The sequence below is a fragment of the Nothobranchius furzeri genome, chromosome 2 (genome assembly GCF_043380555.1).
Source record: "Nothobranchius furzeri strain GRZ-AD chromosome 2, NfurGRZ-RIMD1, whole genome shotgun sequence".
Classification (NCBI taxonomy): Eukaryota; Metazoa; Chordata; class Actinopteri; order Cyprinodontiformes; family Nothobranchiidae; genus Nothobranchius; species Nothobranchius furzeri.
In genome coordinates, this window is record NC_091742.1 from 96,567,229 (window position 1) to 96,589,727 (window position 22,499).

The 22,499-nt window shown below is 42.2% G+C and overlaps 1 protein-coding gene across 1 annotated transcript in view; it reads left to right on the forward strand.

Moving 5' to 3' along the window:
* Positions 1–22,499, forward strand: part of LOC107373262 (uncharacterized) — a 72,601-nt gene that overhangs the window by 33,321 nt on the left and 16,781 nt on the right. The window contains exons 3-10 of the mRNA XM_070548755.1: positions 6,313–8,847; positions 13,705–13,954; positions 14,009–14,088; positions 15,341–15,402; positions 17,135–17,220; positions 19,843–20,129; positions 20,180–20,314; positions 21,073–21,200. Coding sequence (XP_070404856.1) covers positions 6,313–8,847; positions 13,705–13,954; positions 14,009–14,088; positions 15,341–15,402; positions 17,135–17,220; positions 19,843–20,129; positions 20,180–20,314; positions 21,073–21,200 — 3,563 coding nt within the window. The remainder of the gene's footprint in view (positions 1–6,312; positions 8,848–13,704; positions 13,955–14,008; positions 14,089–15,340; positions 15,403–17,134; positions 17,221–19,842; positions 20,130–20,179; positions 20,315–21,072; positions 21,201–22,499) is intronic.

Sequence of the window (22,499 nt, forward strand, 5' to 3'; positions counted from 1 at the left end):
AGCATGGGAAGCAGCCAGCACTAAAATCTCTAAATTCTAAAAACACATCCAATTTACACATTTGTAAAACCCATAAAACCTATATACACATTCATGTCATATCCTCACATGTGAATGACCAACAATGAATAAAACTTTGGCTCACACACACACACACACACACACACACACACACACACACACACACACACACACACGTAACTACATGCACACACACATTCAAGTAATGCACACTCCCCCCTATCTGCACTGAGAATTAAGAAGAAGCTCAGCTCTGGGAACAAAGGAACTTCTCCTCCTCTGTTTTACAGCACGGGCATCGAAGTCGGCGTTTGGAGGGCAGCCACTCGAAAACAGTATGAAGAGGGTGTGATGGGTCTTTAATGATTTTCTGTGCTAAACTTCCTGTATTATGGTCACATTGAGAAGTTAAGTTTCGCGGTGGTAGTCCAATGATCCGAGAGCACACCTTGACGGTGCTTTGTAGACGGTTTCTATACTGCAGGCTGACAGAATAAAACCAGCAGGGGATGGAAAATGTGATAACACTCTATAAAAGAATAATAGAAAGTCAGTAAAATGTCCTTCCTGACTCCAAATGAATTCAACTTCCTCAGGAGGTAGAGTCGTTGCTGGCACTTTCTGAGGACGTCCTCGGTGTTGGAAGCGAATTTCAGGAGGGGATCAAAGGTGGTCCCTAGATATTTATACTCTTCAACCAGCTCCACTGGCTGTCCATGAATGATAGTGGAGGCAGCGGTAACCAGCGCTCTCTCTTTGAGAAGGACACCACCACCTCCTTAGTTTTGGTCACATTCAGCTCCAGGCATGCAGTGTCACACCAATCCACAAACTGCTGCAGGACCTGCCCGTGGTAAACAGTAGGGCCTGCCAGAAGAGACAGGAGCACAGTGTCATCAGCGTATTTTACCATGTAACTGTCAGGCTGGATGGATCTACAGTCATCTGTGTAGAGAATGAAGAGTAGAGGAGACAACACGCAGCCCTGTGGGGTGCCAGTAGAGGTGTAAAGAAGGTCTGAGAGAGTGTTGTTAACCAGAACTCTTTGTGATCTGTTAGTTAAGAAATCCAGGATCCATAGGATTATCTGATCATCCAGGTGAAAAAGAGAAGCGAGTTTGCCAGCCAGGATGTGAGGTTGCAGGGCGTTAAACGCTGAAGAGAAGTCAACAAACAGCAGTCTAGCTGAAGAGTTTGGGATCTCCAGATGTCTGTGTACCATGTCTAAGACGAATGTTTTTGCATCGACAACACTTCTCCCTTTCCGATACGCAAACTGAAGTGGATCTAACTGAGGGTGTAAGGCTCTGATAATGTGATGTTTCAAGATCCTCTCCATAGCCTTCATCGGTAAAGAGGTCAGAGCCACAGGTCGAAGATCATTGAGAGCCTTAACCCTGCTGGTCTTGGGGATGGGTATGACCGTAGAGTGTTTCCAGAGCTGGGGAACTGCGCTTGTATCCATGGAACTCTGGAACAAGGTCTGAAACACACCCCCTAGTTGCTGTGCACAGTTTCTGAGAACTCTGCTGCTGATGTGGTCTGGACCAGGTGTACTTTTCTCCTTAGTCTGCTTAAGAGCTTTCACAACCTGCTGCATGGTAAATCTGAATCTGAATGCAGGGTTCCCAGGGCTTAATTTAGATTTTATTTCCTGGAGCTGGAAGTGATTATCAGACTCGAAACGAGTATAAAAAGAGTTGAGATCATCAGGCAGAGATGTCGGTGTGCTGCTGTCCACCTGCCACTAGGAGTTGCTATTGCTGTATTTGCTGAGGCCATGGTCTTCAAACCCAGCCAAGCAGAGCAAAGGCTTCCCTCCGTGAACTTTTCCTCCACTTTATCTTTGTATTTTAATTTGGCCATTTTTATGGCTCGCTTGACCTCTCTATTGATTCCCCTTTTCTCATGTTCAGAACCTGTGAAGAAAATCTTTTTTTTTCTTATTTAAGATTTCTTTTAGTTCTTTAGTGATCCACGGTTTATTGTTGGGAAATATGGAAACTGTTTTGGATGGAATAATACTGTCGACACAGAAGGAGATGTATGAGGAAACTGTGTCAACCTGCTCATCTATATTGCTGGATGTAGAAAGTAGGCTAGTCCAGTCTGTAGATTCAAAGCATTCTTTTAGATTAGAGATGCCTTCCTCTGTCCATTGTTTGATATCTTTAACAGTCTTTTTAACTCTTTTGATCACTGGAATGTATGCTGGGGCGAGCAGAATAACCAAATGATCAGCAGAGCCCGGGGGGGGGGGGGGGGGGGGGGCTCTGTAAGCATCCTGGACCGAACCATAACATTTGTCGAGGATCTTACCCATTCTGGTGGGGCACCTGATATATTGCTGATAGCCTTTCAGGGTCTTATCAACAAGACAGTGATTGAAGTCACCCAGAATAAATTTGGGAGAGTCTGGTGATAACTGTTCAATTTTGTTTAACACGGTAGAAATGTGTTTGGTTGCTGTAGAGGCATTAGCTTCTGGATGAATGTAGACCAGCATGATAAAAAGCTGAGGAAATTCTCTCGGGAGATAAAATGGGCGAAGGGAAACGACCAAGAGTTCAATGTCTGTGGAACATAGCTGTTCCCTCACTACAATAGTGGAACACCATTGAGTGTTTATGTAGAGACATACTCCGCCGCCATGTTGTTTGCCTGTGAGCTCACGGCTCCGATCTAGGCGTATTGGGGGCTAAAACCATCAATGTGTAGCGAATCATCACTAACATTCTCATTTCACCATGTTTCAGTAAATGCAAGGATTGAAGCAGTCCTATATTCATGCATATGATTGACATTAGCTTGTAGCTCATCTGTTTTGTTACAGAGAGAGCGCACGTTGGCCAAAATGATGGAAGGGAGGGCCCGCTGTTTAAGAGTCTCTCTTTTGAGTCTGGCTCTAACACCACCTTTCTTCCTTCCCCTTCTGGTTACCTTATTGTATGTAGGTCTTTGCTGGTTGGAGAAGTTTTTGCGAATGATTTCTTCTGGAAAGCAGTCCGTGTTTGTCATGATGTGGGTTTGTAATCCAAGTTGCACCAGCTGGTCTCTGTGGTAGATGAGGCGCGGTCCGTCAGGTAGCCGACTTCTAACAGCAGACACAATCTCATAAGAGATGAGGCAAAATGTCCCTACAATTGCCAGGATCCTCAGAATATCCATTCCAGAAGAAGTTGTAGTCCAGAGTAAGGAGTCACCGGAGTAAGAGGGATAAAAAGGGAAGCCAGGTAAGTAAACAAAGCTTCAGCTAGTGCCTGAGCCAGGCTACATTTAGCATCCAGGAAGTCTCCAAAGACAACACATTTAAGGTGCCAAATGTGCATAAGATGTGTACAGGGAAACATCAAAAGAACTAAAACTTTTAAAAAAAGCTAATAAATATCCAGAAAAGCAGATTAAAAAACCTATACTGCTGCAACACAAGCTGACCAGTTGACCGCATGAGCAGCGACCACACTATTGAGGTTCGCTGGATTTTCCCAACAGCACCAAGCTACCTGGCTAAAAGCGGGGTCATTTCGTTGTTCTCCCAGAATTACCAAATCTCCCACTAATGGAAAAACATGAGCATTTCTCACTTGTGTTTCAGCATTCGGACAGCGCTTAGCCGCAGCTCGAGCTGTTCCAGCCTCATTCTGAAATTTCCGATTACAGGACACTGCCAAAATGCCCTGCGGTTCGCCTTGATATGTGGCTATCTCTCCGGTTACAAATCTCACATTAAGGAGAATATTCTCCGGTTTTACCGTTAAAGATCTATCTGTCATGGCTGGTTAAAAGTTTTTCTTATTTTTATTTTATTCGCTTTTACATCTTATTCTTTATTCTTGTTCTTTATTTTTTTTTTTTTTGTCTAGTTTATCCTTGGCTTTTCTTGCGTCGGAAAGCCGTAATTCCTTTATACCTTTTTAAGTTAATCGTCCGTACTCCCAGATTTCTTTCCTTTTCGAGAAACTGGTGCGGTTTTCACTCCAAGGTTATAAGCGTATTAGGTCCATAGTGCGCAAGCTTTTATCAGCCTAGAAAACAGTTCTACTTCGGTAAGCCCGGTATCTAATATTCCTTCACTCTGTAGCCCCTCGTTGCGGCGCCATGTCGCGAGCGTGTCCTATTTATCGGTTCCGTTAAAACCTGGTTCCGTTAGAACTTATAAGACTGCGCTGCTTTCTCAGGGTTCGTGGGCTGTCGGTGAGTTTTATTGTATTAGACCCTGGTTTGGACTCCCTAATTAGAATCAGTTTCCTACTTTAAGGTAAAATAATATGCCGTACTTGTCCTTTTGTGAGAGCACACTTCCTTTTAATATCTCCCGTTATCTTGTGGTTTTAGATACTAGGGCAAAGTTCAAAAGCAGGCCAGTCTTCTGACAATTCTTTGGGTTATTTAGGATTAATTTGCACCCCTGTCAGCTTTAGTGGGCGGTGGTAACTAGAAAATGATTCTTGTTAGTTGATCAGGCTAACATAGATTTATCAATTTATCTAATTAATCCAACCTACCCACGCTGGCGGAGACTTTTTCACACTTGCAAACAGAGCCTACTTTAACCTACTAATGTTTTGGCTTATCATCATTAAGATATCTCGTTACTCACAGGAGAGGAGAAGACTATCTTCTTTACTTAAGGTTTCTTTTTCTTAATCTGTCACAAATTGTAAAGCAAATCCTGATAATTCAGGAACCTGTAATTAATGTGCTTACCTCTCCTTATTGTTCAGGTCGGGGACCCAACCTTGCTTTAAAAAAACACCTGGAAGAATCAGGGATGTGGATTCTTTTTCAAAAAAGTTTATTACAAGATCAAAAAATACAAAAAATGAGTAGATATAAGACTGATCACTTCCCCCAAGGAGAAATTAATCCTAATAATTAACTTAAGAATAATGAGTTCGCTTACACCAACTCTAAGTCTTCTTCAGCTTCAGGCTAATACCCTCTAACACACGCTCACTGACTGTGTCTCCTTCTCTCTGCTGTCCCTTTTTATACTCCTTTTGGGACAGCCTAGACAAGGTAAAATGTTTTCTAGTTACACATATATCATTATCACATGACAGTAAGGTCATGGGGTCATTTACCAGTTTCACACTTTTTAGCTCAACACAAGACATTTGGTGTCATTTTCGCTACGTGCAGGATCCTTCATGAAGGTTTTTCAGCTTAGCCCAGGCCATTAGGTGTCTTCTCCCAGAGTCCAGCATTCTCCATGAAGGCTTTTCGTCTCCTGATGAGCTCTTTTCACTCTGTCTCCTTCCGTCCCACCTCTCCTGCTGATGGTTGGGTCAGACACTTCTTGACCTTCTGCCCAGTTTTGCTCCCGGAAGCAAGTTCTGATCTCTTATCTCTGCGACCCTTCCGTGACCCTTGTTTCTCGCCACAATTTCTGACCCGCAGGAACTTGCAACAGCGCCAATAGAAACAACCACAGCAGGTCTCACCGTTACATATTCTTTGGGTAAAACCAATTGAGTCTAAGATATTACTAAAGACAACATTGAGGCTATCATTTTCAATGTCCACATGACTGTTAAAATCCCCCACTACAATGACCTTATCAGTATTTAGCACCAAATAAGATAAAAAATCGGGCCTGGTGGACGATATAAAACTACAGACAAATATCAGACCAGACAACTTTTTTCCAGTCTTCAACTGTCCAGTTTTGGTGAGCTGGTGCAAATTGTAGCCTTTTTTTTCATTTTTGTAGTGGAGATGAGTGGTACCCGGTGGGGTCTTCTGCTGTTGTAGCCCATCTGCCTCAGGTTGTGCGTGTTGTGGCTTCACAAATGCTTTGCTGCGTTCCTCGGTTGTAACGAGTGGTTATTTCAGTCAAAGTTGCTCTTCTATCAGCTTGAATCAGTCGGCCCATTCTCCTCTGACCTCTAGCATCAACAAGACATTTTCGCCCACAGGACTGCTGAATACTGGATGTTTTTCCCTTTTCACATCATTCTTTGTAAACCCTAGAAATGGTTGTGGGTGAAAATCCCAGTAACTGAGCAGATTGTGAAATACTCAGACCAGCCCAACAACCATGCCACGCCCAAAATAGCTTAAATCACCTTTCTTTCCCATTCTGACCTTCAGTCTGGAGTTCAGGAGATGGTCTTGACCAGGACCACACCCCTAAATGCATTGATGCAACTGCCATGTGATTGGTTGATTAGATAATTGCATTAAGGAGAAGTTGAACAAGTGTTCTTAATAATCCTTTAGGTGAGAGTAAGTGTGAATGTGAAGTTCTATCGATCGGTAATTCACATCGTGTTTCTGTGTTTCCTACAGATGTTCAACAGCTGGTGCTGGTTAAAGAAGAAGCTCCTGAGGAACAGAGTGCAGGTGAGGACCAGAAAGACCCAGAACACATCCACATAAAGGAGGAACAAGAGGAAAAGTGGACCAGCCTGGAGGGAGAGCAACTCCATTTGGAGGAGAAAACTGATGCTGCCAGGTTTCCATTCACATTGGCTTCTATAAAGAGTGAGGATGATGAAGAGAAACCTTTGTTCTCACAGCTTCATCAGCAGCAAGTAGAAGACAAAGAAGTTCCAACCAGCAGCTCAGCTCACCAGATGACAGAAGAAACTGGTGGAACTAGCAGGAACCAAGATCTGAACTCTCATGAACAGACATCTGAGTCTTCAGAAACTGAAATGAGTGGAGATGATGAAGAGGGTGATGATGTGAATCTAGACTCTGAGCTGTCAGACTCTGGGTCTGAAACTGGAGAAGAAGACAGTGACTGGAATGAAAGCAGGTCTTCTGATACACATGTTAGGACTGTCAACAAGTCCTTTAGCTGCCCTGAGTGTGGTAAACAATTTGTCCACAAGAGGTCTCTCCAGAAACATGTGAGAGTGTCAGGTCATTCAGCAATAAGGTCTTCAAGCTGTTTGGTCAAAAAGAAATGTGTTGGAGTGAAGCAACATGTAGACTCATGCAAGAGAGTCCAGAAAGAACTAAAATCATTTAGTTGTGATGACTGTGGTAAACGATTTAGTGCGTTGTGTGATTTAAACGTTCACACGAGAGTCCACACAGGAGATAAATCTTTTGCCTGTGAGACCTGTGGTCGAAGATTTAGTCAAAAGGCAGCTTTAAACAGGCACATGAGAGTCCACACAGGAGAAAAACCTTTTGCCTGTGAGCTCTGTGAAAAAATATTTAGCAGTAAGACACAATTAAACAGTCATATCAGAGTCCACACAGGAGAAAAACCTTTTCCCTGTGAGCTCTGTGATAAAATATTTTGCTATAAGACAGCCTTAAACTATCACATGAAAGCCCACACAGGAGAAAAACCTTTTGCCTGTGACCTCTGTGAAAAAAGATTTAGCAGTAAGACACAATTAAACAGTCATATGAGAGTCCACACAGGAGAAAAACCTTTTGCCTGTGAGCTCTGTGGTAAAAAATTTGCCCACAAGGTGAGTTTAAACTATCACATAAGAGTACATACAGGAGAACAACCTTTTGCCTGTAAGCTCTGTGATAAAAGATTTGACTATAAGACAGCTTTAAACAGGCACATGAGAGTCCACACAGGAGAAAAACCTTTTGCCTGTAAGCTCTGTGATAAAAGATTTGGCTATAAGACAGCTTTAAACAGGCACATGAAAGCCCACACAGGAGAAAAACCTTTTGCCTGTGAGCTCTGTGAAAAAATATTTAGCACAAAGACACAATTAAACAGTCATATGAGATTCCACACAGGAGAAAAACCTTTTGCCTGTGAGCTCTGTGGTAAAAAATTTGCCTACAAGGTAAGGTTAAACAGTCACATAAGTGTACACACAGGACAGAAGCCTTTTGCTTGTGAGCTCTGTGGTCGAAGATTTAGAGAGAAATATAGTTTAAACGTTCACATGAGATTCCACAGAGGAGAAAAACCTTTTGCCTGTGGGCTCTGTGGTCAAAGATATGGCTATAAGACAGCTTTAAACTATCACATGAGAGTCCACACAGGAGAAAAACCTTTTGCCTGTAAGCTCTGTGATAAAAGATTTGGCTATAAGACAGCTTTAAACAGGCACATGAAAGCCCACACAGGAGAAAAACCTTTTGCCTGTAAGCTTTGTGATAAAAGATATGGCTATAAGACACATTTAAACAGTCATATGAGAGTCCACAAAGGAGAAAAACCTTTTGCCTGTGAGCTCTGTGATAAAAGATTTGGCTATAAGACAGCTTTAAACAGGCACATGAAAGCCCACACAGGAGAAAAACCTTTTGCCTGTAAGCTCTGTGATAAAAGATTTGGCTATAAGACAGCTTTAAACAGGCACATGAAAGCCCACACAGGAGAAAAACCTTTTGCCTGTAAGCTTTGTGATAAAAGATATGGCTATAAGACACATTTAAACAGTCATATGAGAGTCCACAAAGGAGAAAAACCTTTTGCCTGTGAGCTCTGTGATAAAAGATTTGGCTATAAGACAGCTTTAAACTATCACATGAGAGTCCACACAGGAGAAAAACCTTTTGCCTGTAAGCTCTGTGATAAAAGATTTGGCTATAAGACAGCTTTAAACAGGCACATGAAAGCCCACACAGGAGAAAAACCTTTTGCCTGTAAGCTTTGTGGTAAAAAATTTGCCTACAAGGTAAGGTTAAACAGTCACATAAGAGTACATACAGGACAGAAGCCTTTTGCTTGTGAGCTCTGTGGTCGAAGATTTATAGAGAAATATAGTTTAAACGTTCACATGAGATTCCACACAGAAGAAAAACCTTTTGCCTGTGGGCTCTGTGGTCAAAGATTTGGCTATAAGACAGCTTTAAACTATCACATGAGAGTCCACACAAGAGAAAAACCTTCTTGACTGAGACCTGTGGTCAAAGATTTAGGGGCAAGACAGAGTTAAACTGTCACTTTAGAGTTTACAAACGACATAATGAATTCTTTTGAAAGTGTGATTGACGGAAAAACATCCGATCTGTGAGAGCAGGGGAGTGGAAGATATTATATATATATATATATATATATATATATATATATATATATATATATATATATAATATATGTATGTATGTATATATATAATATACCGTAAATCCTCTAATACAGGCCCGGGCCTCTATTTGACTCAAGCTCATCAAGCTCCAGGCCTTTATTGGAAGGAGGGCCAGTATTAGAGGCAGGCCTCTATTTCCATTTGAGCAAAATGAACTAATGTTCATTGGAGTTTTTGACAATTAAAATTGCGCCCACATTTTCAAAGTTAAACACATTTCTTTTAAAAACGGTAGTTTCTGCTTCAGCCATCTCCCCCCTCCCCCTGCTTTAGCCCTCTCCCCCCTCCCCCTGCTTTAGCCCTCTCCCCCCTCCCCCTGCGCAGCGGCCGCAAACTCACTGATGCGCCTGCAGCCTCTCGGAGTTCCTGCTGCTCTAAACATTAAAATAATTATTTCATTTTCTGTTCCTCACTTCTGATGACCTTCAATGGTGTCTGTTTGTTGCAACAGCAGGTACAAAAACTAACTTGTTTTTATTTTGACTATTTTTCTGTCCTGCCTGTTTATTATCTTCCTGCATCTCCTCTCAATCCTAAAGAAAAACTGCTACCTGGGTTCATATATATTCACCTCATGAGTTACCTTTGAACTGCAGTTCTAAAAGATCTACCGACCGCAAAAACAGCGGAGTGCTCGCTGTTTGTCGGCCGTATCAGTGATCAGTGCGTCGGAGGACAAGGTGATGCGCGCAGCGCCCCGCTCCACAGCATGCAGCAAACGCATCAGGCGCAAATAAAAGACAGAAAACATTAAAGGAAATGAACTGACATGAACGATCGCGTGTTAAATTAGTTTTTGAGGTGGCGACACCTGATTGTTACTGTGGCCGTGCTCAGGAGGCAGATCTACCGACCGCGAAAACAGCGGAGCGCTCCCTGCTTGCCGGCCGCATCAGGGACAAGTTGATGCGCCCCGCTCCACAGCAGCGATACACATCAGGCGCAAATAAAAGACAGAAAACATTAAAGGAAATGAACCGACATGAACGATCGCGTGTCAGTGCCTACGGTCTGGCACAGCGCGTTGCCCCCCCCCCCCCCCCCCCCCACCCCCTGAGCGCAGGAGCTTGTCACCTGCTGACAGCAGGCTGCTGTCTTTTCCGAGGGCTGCATCTTGCCGGTCATTATCACGTGACAGCGACTAGTCGACGACAGGCATAAAAAGTCACTATAGTGAAGTTGACTAGTTCATACACCCCCTACTGCTGCTCTCCAGAGTGTTCTGCAGCATAATCAGCACGTTCTCTTTGAACTTGATAGTGTAATGACCTGGCTGGGGTTGTAAGCCAGGTGCATTCTGGGTATTGTGTCATATGTGTTTCCTATCATTCTGCTAGTTCCTATGTGCTGATTTGCGTGTTGTGTGAGTGTTATGTAAGCCACAGGGAAGGTGATGTGTGTTCTGTGGAGCGGGTTGAATTAGCATGGTTAACTGACACCGTGACTCTGTGTGGTAGGAGCGTGATAGAGGATCGTGTCTGTAGCGTTACAAAGCGTTGAAGAAAAAGCTTAATAAAGGTCTGCGTGAACGTCTACTGCCTCCTGCTGGTTGATTTGGGGACTATAACCCTGCCACCGGGACGCTCATACTTGCTTGTTACTACATTCCACCCGGCCACAATAAGAGACCGGCCATTATTTACCTAAACTAACTCTGACACCGGCCACAATTGGAGACCCGGCCTTTAATTGAATACCGGCCTGTATTAGAGGATTTACGGTATGTATGTATGTATGTATACACACACACATATATATCTGTGTGTGTGTGTATGTAATTGATTGATTGAAACGTTTATTTGAACATAAGACAAAATATTTTTTTAAATCAATGAACATAGTAGAAAAGAAAAGATATACCAAGAAAAAAGAAGTCTGTCCAAAGGGAGTAAGAAGAAGCAAGTTCTTATTCAATCCCACCCCCTTGTCCCACATTACTAATTTACTTTATTACCATCTATACATACATACACACATTCCTCCCCTAGGTATTTTAAAATTTTTAGTCCTTCGTAAATGATATCCCTCATCACTCTGGTTGAAGAGCTTTTGAATATTAGGTGGCAATAAGTGCTTACTAGCTTTAAACATGATTTGAGCTGTTTGATAATGAACCAGGTCTTGAAGTTAAAAGTATTTTGACTGTAAAAACAAAGAATTTGTATGATCCAGATACCCAACTTTATGAATGACACATATTACCCTCTTTTGCAATACTGATAGTGGGTGTAGTGCATTTTTATAATTGTTTCCCCAAAGCTCTATACAGTAAGTGAAATATGTCAGAACTAATGAACAATACAGAATATGGAGTGATTTACAGTCCAACAATTGCTTCATTTTATTTATAATTGCAATGTTTTTTGCTGCTTTGGTTTGCATGTGTCTAATGTAGGGCTTCCAACTAAGTTTATTATCCAGGATCACGCCCAAAAATTTGATTTCATTAACATTCTCAATTTTTCCATCATCAATCTTTATACATACTTCTGTTTTGTTTTTACAACTGCCAAACGTCCTTACCTTTGTTTTTTCTATATTCAATGATAATTTATTATTATTCATCCATTTTTTTAGTTTACTTAATTCTTTATTAGTAATATTAATTATTTCATTGAGATCATTTCCAGCGTAGAACAAATTTGCATCATCAGCAAATAAGATTATCTTCAGAGTTTTGCAGACTTGAAAAATGTCATATATATATATATATATATATATATATATATATATATATATATATATATATATATATATATATATTAAATAGAGCAGGTCCTAATACTGACCCCTGGGGGACACCACAGGTAATCCCCATACTTTCAGAAGTGACAGCATCCATTTTCACAAATTGTTGTCTTAGATAAATAATTGGTGATCCAGTCCAGTGCCATTCCCCTAATGCCGTACTGTTGAAGCTTGTTTATGAGAACTGGGTGATTTATTGTATCAAAAGCTTTCCTAAAATCTATAAATACTCCAATAGCATATTTACTTTTATCTAATGTATTAATTATTTCATCGGTTGCTTCCATTATTGCAAGTGCTGTTGTCCTCTTTTCTCGGAATCCGTACCGACTATGGTTTAGTATTTCGTGTTTATTTAAAAAGTTTTCTAGTCTGATATTAAATAGTTTTTCCAGGATTGTTGAAAATTGAGGAAGAAGTGATACTGGCCTGTAGTTTTTAAATAGATGTTTTTTCCCTTGCTTAAAAATTGGTATTTAGCTACTTTCATTTTCTGAGGAAATAAAACCAGTTTGGAAGGATACGTTAAATAGATAAGATAATGGTTTTGAATACCATCAATAACTTTTTTAACCAACACCATATCAATACGTCACAATCAGTGGAGACTTTGTGGTTACATTTATCAACAACTGATTTCACTTCCAACTCATCCACTGCTGAGAGGAAGCTTGAGTCGGAGTAGTTTGTTTTTATTTAGTAGTAGTAGTTTTTTTTTTGTAAACTTTATCTGGTTTCAGCTTCCTTAGTTAGTAGTTTAATAAAATTTGTATAAAGACTATTTTTCTTTTTACAAGCAGTTTGTAATCCTTTAGTTAGCCATGGGAGATTTTTATACTTATGACTTCTATTGATGACCTTGACTGGACAATTCTTATTGTAAAGTGTCTTAAATATGTCAATAAATTTACTATATGCCATGTCAACATCATCTTCGCTATAGACTTCATCCCAGTCTTGTGACATCAATTCCTCTTTAAATGCAGCAATTAAATCGTCTGTTCGTAATCTCTTATAGGTCTCTTTCCCTGATTTCCTTTGACACCTACTTTCTTTAATTCCATTGCTGATGTTAAAGTATACAAATATAGGTAAGTGGTCACTAATATCATTTAAACTAAATCATATCTATCTAATCTATATTTCATTTAAACTAAATCATATCTATCTAATCGCACTCAATTTGTCCAACTGTGCACCTTCCGCTCAAACCCCAAGCCAGTTACCTCTGGAGTTCCTATGGGCTGTCTTAGGTCCCCTTCTCTTCATAATCTACTTACTCCCACTTGGCAATATCTTCAGGAAATTTAATATTCATTTTCACTGCTACGCCGATGACACCCAGCTATACTTCTCTACCCAACCAAACCCCCCGCTCCCTTCATCCTCTTTCTCAGTTGCCTCACCGAAGTCAAATCCTGGTTTTCTTTTAACTTTCTACAGCTCAACAGCAATAAGACTGAGATCCTCGTCATTGGCACCAAGTCATCTCTATCTAAGACCAGTTCATTCTCACTCAGCTTCGACAACACCACACTTCTCCCCACAGCCAAAGCTAAGAGCTTGGGTGTCATCTTAGACAACACCTTATCCTTCATTCCTCATATTAACAACACAATAAAAACTGCTTATTTTCATCTTCGCAATATCAATCGGCTCCGCCCCTCCCTCAGTCAGCACTCCACTGCGATTTTGGTCCACAGCCTGGTCAACAGTCACATTGATTACTGTAATGCCCTCCTCTCTGGTTTCCCTCTAAAATCACTCAACAAGTTACAGTTAGTCCAAAATTCAGCTGCCCGGATAATCACCAAGACCTCCACTTTTGATCACATCACCCCTGTTCTGCAACAACTTCACTGGCTCCCTGTCAAATACAGAATTGACTATAAGATACTTCTTCATGCCTTTAAAGCCATCCATAATCTCTCTCCCCTTCATCTTTTTAATCTCTTCCACATTATCACTCCCACTCGCTCTCTCCGAACATCTTCACCTTCCCTGTCTGCTCCCCGCACTCGTCTCTGTACTATGGGAGCCAGAGCTTTCAGCCACTCAGCTCCAAAACTCTGGAACACTCTACCGCCTGACCTCCGCATTATAAACTCTTTCTCAACCTTCAAGTCTCAACTCAAAACTCACATGTTCCGCCTGGCTTACTCATTGTAACTGTCCTCCTTCCATCTACTCTTTTTTTCCTCAATGATTTTGGCTTTCAGTTCCTTCACTTCTTTTACTAAATCCATCAGTACCGTTTGCTGTTTAACTATCTTCGATGTCTCTTCAGTTAGGAAGTTCAGTGAGAGCTTAATGTCCTCCAGCTCCTCACCAGCAGATTGATGTTTTTTGGGAGGCATGATGGCTAAAGTGACTAATTTCAGAACAAACAGAATCCCACCTGATAGAAAATGAAGTCCTAGGCTTAAGAGCTGTTAAATTCTTTATGGAGCAGACCCTTTAGTTGTTATACTGATATTTTACCAAGATGTACCAGCGGTAGACTCCCAGAGGTCGGTGCACAGCCCAGTGCCTGGGTCTGGCCTGGTGGTTGGAGCAGGGCCTAGTCTGGTAGCAGGAGCAGAGCCTGTAGCTGGAGCAGTAGTGATGTGTCCGTCGCAAACGAACCGGCTCTAAGAGCCGGCTCTATAAGTGAATGACGGGAGCCGGCTCGTCATTGGGAGCCGTCACCCTGAAAGATCCTCCCTCTTTCCCGTCCCGACTGCTCTGTGTGTGGACAGTCTGGACACGCAGTTACACATGTTGACCAATCGCCTGTAGCTTTCACCAAAGCAAGAGGGGAGGGGGGAGGTGAGGGGACGGCTCCCAATGACGAGCCGGCTCCCGTCGTTCACTTCAAAGAGCCGGCTCTTAGAGCCAGTTCGTTCGCGACCGACGCATCACTAGAAAACACCTCCATGATGTTGAGATCGGGCTCTGTGGGGACCACACCATCACTTCCTGGACTTCTGGTACTATATATATATATATATATATATATATATATATATATATATATATATATATATATATATATATATATATATATATATGTATGTATATATATATATATATATATATATATATATATATATATATATGTGTGTGTGTGTGTATAGACTACACACAGCACTTGTAGTCTTTATGATGCAGAAGTAGTTTAGTTTAAAGGGGCATTATGGAAGTTTGACAGCCAAAACATGTATAGAAATAATAAATGTCTTCTTCATACTGCATCCTGCAATGCCCTGGTCCTGTAGAATGAGCCCTGGCATTTTTACTGTGATTGCCTGTTTTTCTGTAAAATCACAGAAAAAGAGAGATGCTCGCGTCGAGCAGGCTGCTTCATGCACATTCACGCTCAGGCATAGCCCGTAGCATTTGCTATTCACAGCGTTAGTCTTTGTCGCTGTTCCTAACGCCTAGTGACAAAGCTAGCTACATTTCTGAGGACCCTTAGCTACTTTCTGTAGAACTTTCTTCAAGATATTTCCTGCAAATTAGCAACAAAATAGCCATTTTCGCTCTGAACCGTTCTTTGAACGTTGTTTCAGCTGTCATCAAGGATATAAATGTTACAGATCAACAATATATCGCTGGTGCTATAGCTCACCTGGTAAGACATCAGACTCTTGTGCAGGAGACCTGGGTTTGATTCCGGGCGTTAATTCAATTCAATTCAAGTTTATTTATATAGCGCCAAATCATGACAAGAGTCGTCTCAAGGCACTTCACATAATAAACATTCCAATTCAGGTCAGTTCATTAAGCCAATCAGAAATAATGTTTCCTATATAAGGAACCCAGCAAATTGCATCAAGTCACTGACTAGTGTCAGTGACTTGATGCAATCCTCATACTAAGCAAGCATAAAGCGACAGTGGAGAGGAAAACTCCCTTTTAACAGGAAGAAACCTCCAGAGAATCCTGGCTCAGTATAAGCAGCCATCCTCCACAACTCACCGGGGATTGAGAAGACAGAGCAGACACACACACACACACACACACACACACACACACACACACACACACACACACACACACACACACACACACACACACACACACACACACACACACACACACACACACACACACACACACACACACACACACACACGGGTGTTAACATTATTTATTCACAGTTTCTATTTACATTAATGGTATATTTTTTTACAGTAAGATGCCCAAATTTTTATTTGAGACTCGCTGAACGGCATTGAATTCACAGATAAAAAAAGATGTGGGTTCAACTTTCATTTTGGAACAATTTTTCAAGCAAGGGAAGGGAATGATCTGAGCATGCAGGAGGACTGACCCATCATAAACCTTTGTCGGCTGTGCTGAAGAGAAAGGTACAGAACCAAATTATTTAATTAATTAGCTGCACGTTCTCCTGTCCTCTGTCCTCCGGGCCACACACACACACACACACACACACACACACACACAAGGGACTGTCTCAGCTGTTATTTTCATTAAGGAGTGTGCACGTACAGCATGCGCGCCTCATGCACGAGCCTACTATTGAAGCTGCCGTTACGCTTTTGGCCTGAGGGGGCAATCGCAAGCATAACAATTCAAAACTCCGTGAAGTCCCTTTAATTTTATTGTTGTTTTTTAAATTTTGTGATTCCTATTTTCTTCTTCTTCTTGTGAGACTGGTGGTGCAGCACCCTAGTGCCCCCTATGGACCAGCCACCACTGGTGACTTGGGCTTTGAGTTTAGTTTCTCCTTCAGGGACACTTAAGCCCTTTTGGTTGTTACTACTACTTACTCTTGTTTGATTCCCGTCCTAAAAGGGTTAAGCTAGATTGTTCCATTCTGACGGAATATTCACTCACTGTTTTGTTCTGTTTGTTTTTAAGTCCAGTGGCACAAATTGGGTTAAATCCACCGCGACTTTCAAGATAATAGGGTTTTTTTCTATAACTAAACTGTTGACTCGTCTTACTTATGTTACTGATCTCACACTCCTAGCGAGCCTAAAAAGGGGTCCATAACAGTTACTAACATTAGTTTTAACGGGGTTAAATACTGGTGGTGTTTAATCCGAACGCAGCTCCAAAACAAAACAAAACAAACAAACACGATCCTCGGACGAAAATCTAAAAATGTAAATCTGCTAAAGTCCTTGACAGAAAACTAATTGTTTGTGGTGATTTTGTTCCATTTGATGAACCTTGAGCTCAAAACCGTTGTGAGAAGTGTTGTGTACGTGTTCCTGGGTGAATAATAAAAGACAATGAAAGCAGTTGTTTAAAGTAAAACCCTGACAATTTATTTCTGAGCCACAGATGATTTAAACATCTTGAATTATATGGATTTTACCCAACATGTCATGCAGCCAACTCACAACAGAGGACACACCATGGACATGGTCATCACGTATGGCCTGCCCACTGATGTGTCCTCTGTTGTCGACTTGGCAGTGTCCGATCACTATTGCGTATTTTTTAACATCACCAGCGTTATCCCGTGTGCGCCCTCTGTGACAACTGTAAGGAAGCGTCATCTAACCCCTGAAGTGGCTGCTGGTTTTCTTAAAGCTTTTAACAATATCTCTCCAACTAACGTCTCCGCCCTTTGTGATTTTATTATCAATGATTTTAACAGAAGACTTGAGTCAGCTCTTAACTAGCTTGCTCCACTCAAACCCAAAAACTTACAGTCAAATCATACATCACCTTGGAGAAATGAAAACCTAAAAAAACTAAAGACAAACTGCAGAGTAGCGGAGAGGAGATGCAGGAAAAACAAGATAACAATAAATCATCAGATACCGTAAATCCTCTAATACAGGCCCGGGCCTGTATTTGACTCAAGCTCATCAAGCTCCAGGCCTTTATTGGAAGGAGGGCCAGTATTAGAGGCAGGCCTCTATTTCTATTTGAGCAAAATGAACTAATGGTTCGCTGGAGTTTTTGACAATTAAAATTGCGCCCACATTTTCAAAGTTAAACACATTTCTTTTAACAACGGTAGTTTCTGCTTCAACCCTCTCCCCCCTCCCCCTGTGCAGCAGCCGCAAACTCACTGATGCGCCTGCAGCCTCTCGGAGTTCCTGCTGCTCTAAACATTAAAATAATTATTTCATTTTCTGTTCCTCACTTCTGATTACCTTCAATGGTGTCTGTTTGTTGCAACAGCAGGTACAAAAACTAACTTGTTTTTATTTGACTATTTTTCTGTCCTGTCTGTTTATTATCTTCCTGCATCTCCTCTCAATCCTAAAGAAAAGCTGCTGCCTGGGTTCATATATATTCACCTTATGAGTTACCTTTGAACTGCAGTTCTAAAAGATCTACCGACCGCAAAAACAGCGGAGCGCTTGCTGTTTGGCGGCCGTTTCAGTGATCAGTGCATCTGAGAACAAGGTGATGCCCGCAGCGCCCCGCTCCACAGCATGCAGCGAAACGCATCAGGCGCAAATAAAAGACAGAAAACATTAAAGGAAATGAACTGACATGAACGATAGCGTGTTAAATTAGTTTTTGAGGTGGTGACACCTGATTGTTACTGTGGCCGTGCTCAGGAGGCAGATCTACCGACCGCGAAAACAGCTGAGCGCTCCCTGCTCGCCGGCCGCATCAGTGATCTGTGCGTCGGAGGACAAGTTGATGCGCCCCGCTCCACAGCAGCGATACACATCAGGCGCAAATAAAAGACAGAAAACATTAAAGGAAATGAACCAACATGAACGATCGCGTGTCAGTACCTACGGGAGCGTGGTTTCACAGACGCGGAAGTGATAGCGTCGGTGAAACGCCGGCTGCTCTAGGAAACCCCCGAGCGTTCGAGCGTCAACGAAGTGACACGGAAATGCCGGGCTTTCCAGAAGTAAGTAAGATAACTTACTATGAGCTGATAGTTCGTTGGATTGATTGGTAGGTTGGAAACTCTGATCGTGAATCTGAAGAAACGATGACTGAGCTGTAAAGGCGACTTCCGTTTATAGCCGCGGTTTGTGACGTAGGTGCGACGTGGAGGGAATCCCCGCGAGGGGCATGCTGGGAGTCCCTACTTCGCGGATTTTCACCTATCGCGACCAGGTCTGGAACGCATCTACCGCGATAAACGAGGGATTACTGTAGTTCATACACCCCCTACTGCTGATCTCCAGAGTGTTCTGCAGCATAATCAGCACGTTCTCTTTGAACTTGATAGTGTAATGACCTGGCTGGGGTTGTAAGCCAGGTGCATTCTGGGTATTGTGTTATATGTGTTTCCTATCATTCTGCTAGTTCCTATGTGCTGATTTGCGTGTTGTGCGAGTGTTATGTAAGCCACAGGGAAGGTGATGTGTGTTCTGTGGAGCGGGTTGAATTAGCATGGTTAACTGACACCGTGACTCTGTGTGGTAGGAGCGTGATAGAGGATCGTGTCTGAAGCGTTACAAAGCTTGAAGAAAAAGCCTAATAAAGGTCTGCGCGAACCCCTACTGCCTCCTGCTGGTTGATTTGCGGGACTATAACCCTGCCGCCGGGACTCTCGTACTTGCTTGTTACCACATTCCATCCGGCCACAATAAGAGACCGGCCATTATTTACCTCCGCTGACTCCGACACCGGCCAAAATTGGAGACCCGGCCTTTAATTGAATACCGGCCTGTATTAGAGGATTTACGGTATATTCACAACTACTAAAAACATACAACAATGCTGTAAGAAATTGAAGAAACGCATATTTTTCCAAAATCCTCTCGACCGTGAGTGGGTGACTAGCATTCATTTTTGACACCTTAATCTAACAGCTGGAATGTCTCTTCAGCCTCGCCTCTGTCAGTGCGCCCCAGGGCAGCTGTGGCTACCCTGTAGCTCATCACCATCAGTGTGTGAATGTGTGTGTGAATGGATGAATGATACACTGTAGTGTAAAGCGCTTTGGAGTCCTTACTCTGAGAGGTGCTATACAAGTCATTTATCATTTAAGTCTTAGGCATGAGGGAGGGAGTGTGTGACTGTCTGTATATGACCGTATATGTAAGGTGGGGTCTTGGACTCCTCCCCTGTCCTGGAACCTCTTGTGCTGCTACACATCTTCTCCCCATTTCAGCCACTTGTATCCACGATCTTGTTCTTTTGGTCACTACCCAAAGCTCGTGACCATAAGTGAGGGTAACGTAGATCGAACAGTTAATCGAGAGCTGAGCAAGAAGGCGAAGCTCTCTCTGCACCACGATAGACCAGTACAACACCCGCATCACTGCAGATGCACCAGTCTGCCTATCGATCTCACGCTCCATCTTTCCCTCACTCGTGAACAAGACCCCGAGATACTTAAACTCCTCCAATTGGAGCAGGACTTCATCTCTGACCTGGAGAAGATATTCTTTACTCGATGTGTGTTCATTTTTTATCACCTTAATCTAACAGCTGAAATGTCTCTTCAGCCTTGATTACATTCACACCCAAAGATGATTTTACTTCACTCACTTTTAGGGAGTGTAGCCTTGGCCAGGAAAAGTTAATGTCATCAGGTGGTATCGTCATTGCTATGTGCGCCTCCAGTCCAGCAGGTGGCGCTAGTGCACCTTTACGCTGGTCACCGACCACCGGAAGAAGCAGAAACCGGAAGCTGCTAGCAGAGCTAGCTTGTTGTTGTGGTGTGTGAGGAGAACATTTGAGGCTCTGTAGTAAAAACGTCTTCACTTCAGTCTCTGGGAGAGTTGATCAGCTAATGCGACTAACTGCTGCTGCTGCAGAAATCTTCTCACCAGGCTGTGGAAACTTTCTTCTCCTCCTCAACAACTTGGTGGAGTTCTTTCCAGAAGCAGAGAAGATATTCTGCGGTCTTCGTGACAATCAGAGCTCCAGGATCAGGTGATGGGTCAGAAAAGCTTTTCTCTAGACTTCCTGCCCTCTGGATCTGCTGCTGTTCCTTTGGCCAGAACCAAAGCGTTGGATCTTTAATCTCCTGCGTTGTTCTGAAGCAGCATCTTAATCAGCTCTCCTGCTTTGTTTCTATTGCAGCTGTTAGCTAAACACGGCTAAAGAAAACCTGCTACCACTTCAGGATCATCCATCAGCATGGACACAGGTACGGGTGTGTGTGTGTGTGTGTGTGTGTGTGTGTGTGTGTGTGTGTGTGTGTGTGTGTACATTAGTCAAAAAAGGAGGTCTGATGTTTTTTTTATTACCAATACTGACATGTGGTGCTAGATGTGAGTTTAATTATTTTTTGGTTGATTTTCACATCTGACATAATCTAAAATGCATTCAGTCTCTTGGCTTCTAACTATTAAATGTTAACATCTTCATATTTACCATAAACAAAACCCTTTAGGGCCTTTTCAGCTCCCAGCTCACCAGCCTCCTGCTGACATCACACCTCCTTTCCTTGGTTTGGCTCCACGACTTGCTGCCATGCTGGACGTGACTTTAGTTGAGCCATCAGACAGAAACTCAACAGTTGTTAGTGTTTGATCTAGCGCAGGGGTCCCCAACCAAACAGCAAGAGGTCCACTACCTCCATCACCAAATTTATCCTGGATCCGAAGATTTAAAATCAGTCGACCAATTTTTTTCTTTCAGTTTTATTCAACATGTGATTAACAATATAGATTTTTGTCTCAACTTAGAACAATTATTCATACGCTCATTAAATCATCTGGCTAGCTGAAAATACCATCTACTGGAAGTACTGATGAGGAAAGAAACAGCTGACATTGAAATTATATTGCACACAAATCAACATTAAGGTGAAACAATTCACCTAAAACCTAAAGTACAGTCTGGAAAACTAAGTCCTTTAAGTTGCACAGAAAAAAATTGAAATACACCACAATGTATCATCAATTTTCCATATGCTCACTTAATCATCTGCAGAGCAGAAAAGTGCAATCTAGTTGAAGTTCTAATAATAAAGAGAAAGACTATTAGAAAATGAAATAACGATATCCACCGTACCTTAACCAGCATTAAAGATGCAACCAAGTCACCTAAAATTCAAAGTATTTCCTGAAAAAATCAATAGTGTTTTAAATTGTGCAGAAAATATTCTTGACAGTCACGGTGTAAATAATTATTGGTGCCCAATTAATTTTCTGCTGAGTAGAAAAGTGCAATTCAGTTGAGGTATTAACATTAAATGAAAAAACTATTTGACATTGAAATGATGACATTTCTTTACAGATAAATCAATTTTCAGGTGCAAACAATTCACCTAAAAATGAAAACACTATTCAGAAAAAATAGCAACTGCTTTAAACTGCAGAAAATATTTTTGACCCACAACACAATGTAACTCGCTCCATATTGCAAAACATCACTGGCTCTTACTTCAGTGGGAGAAGTTTGCATTTGCAGCTAACGTTTGAAACTTTGGGTGGAACGGGGTTACGGCCATTCTTAAGCACGCATGCAAATGTTCGTTAGTAGGGCTGTAGCGAAGCGTCGATGATGTCGACGACTCGATTCTAAAAATTTGTCGACGTCAGATCCGGTAGTCGACGCACCGCGCCCACTTGCTGCATCCCCAGGAGTTTGTAAATAGAGGAGGAGTCTGCCTGTTTTTCCTCTAGTTCGCCCTCTTCTCCACCTTCACTAACATCTCCACCAAATACCGAAGACCCGGAACAATGTCCGTCCGCTACTAGATTCCTTTCCTGTTTTGCCCGCCTTCGTCTCCCGGCAACGGACAACAACTTCCGGGGTCAAATGCGCTGCTCCGTCTCTACCGCAGATGTAGAAAATCACCGGGAGCGTTTCTCC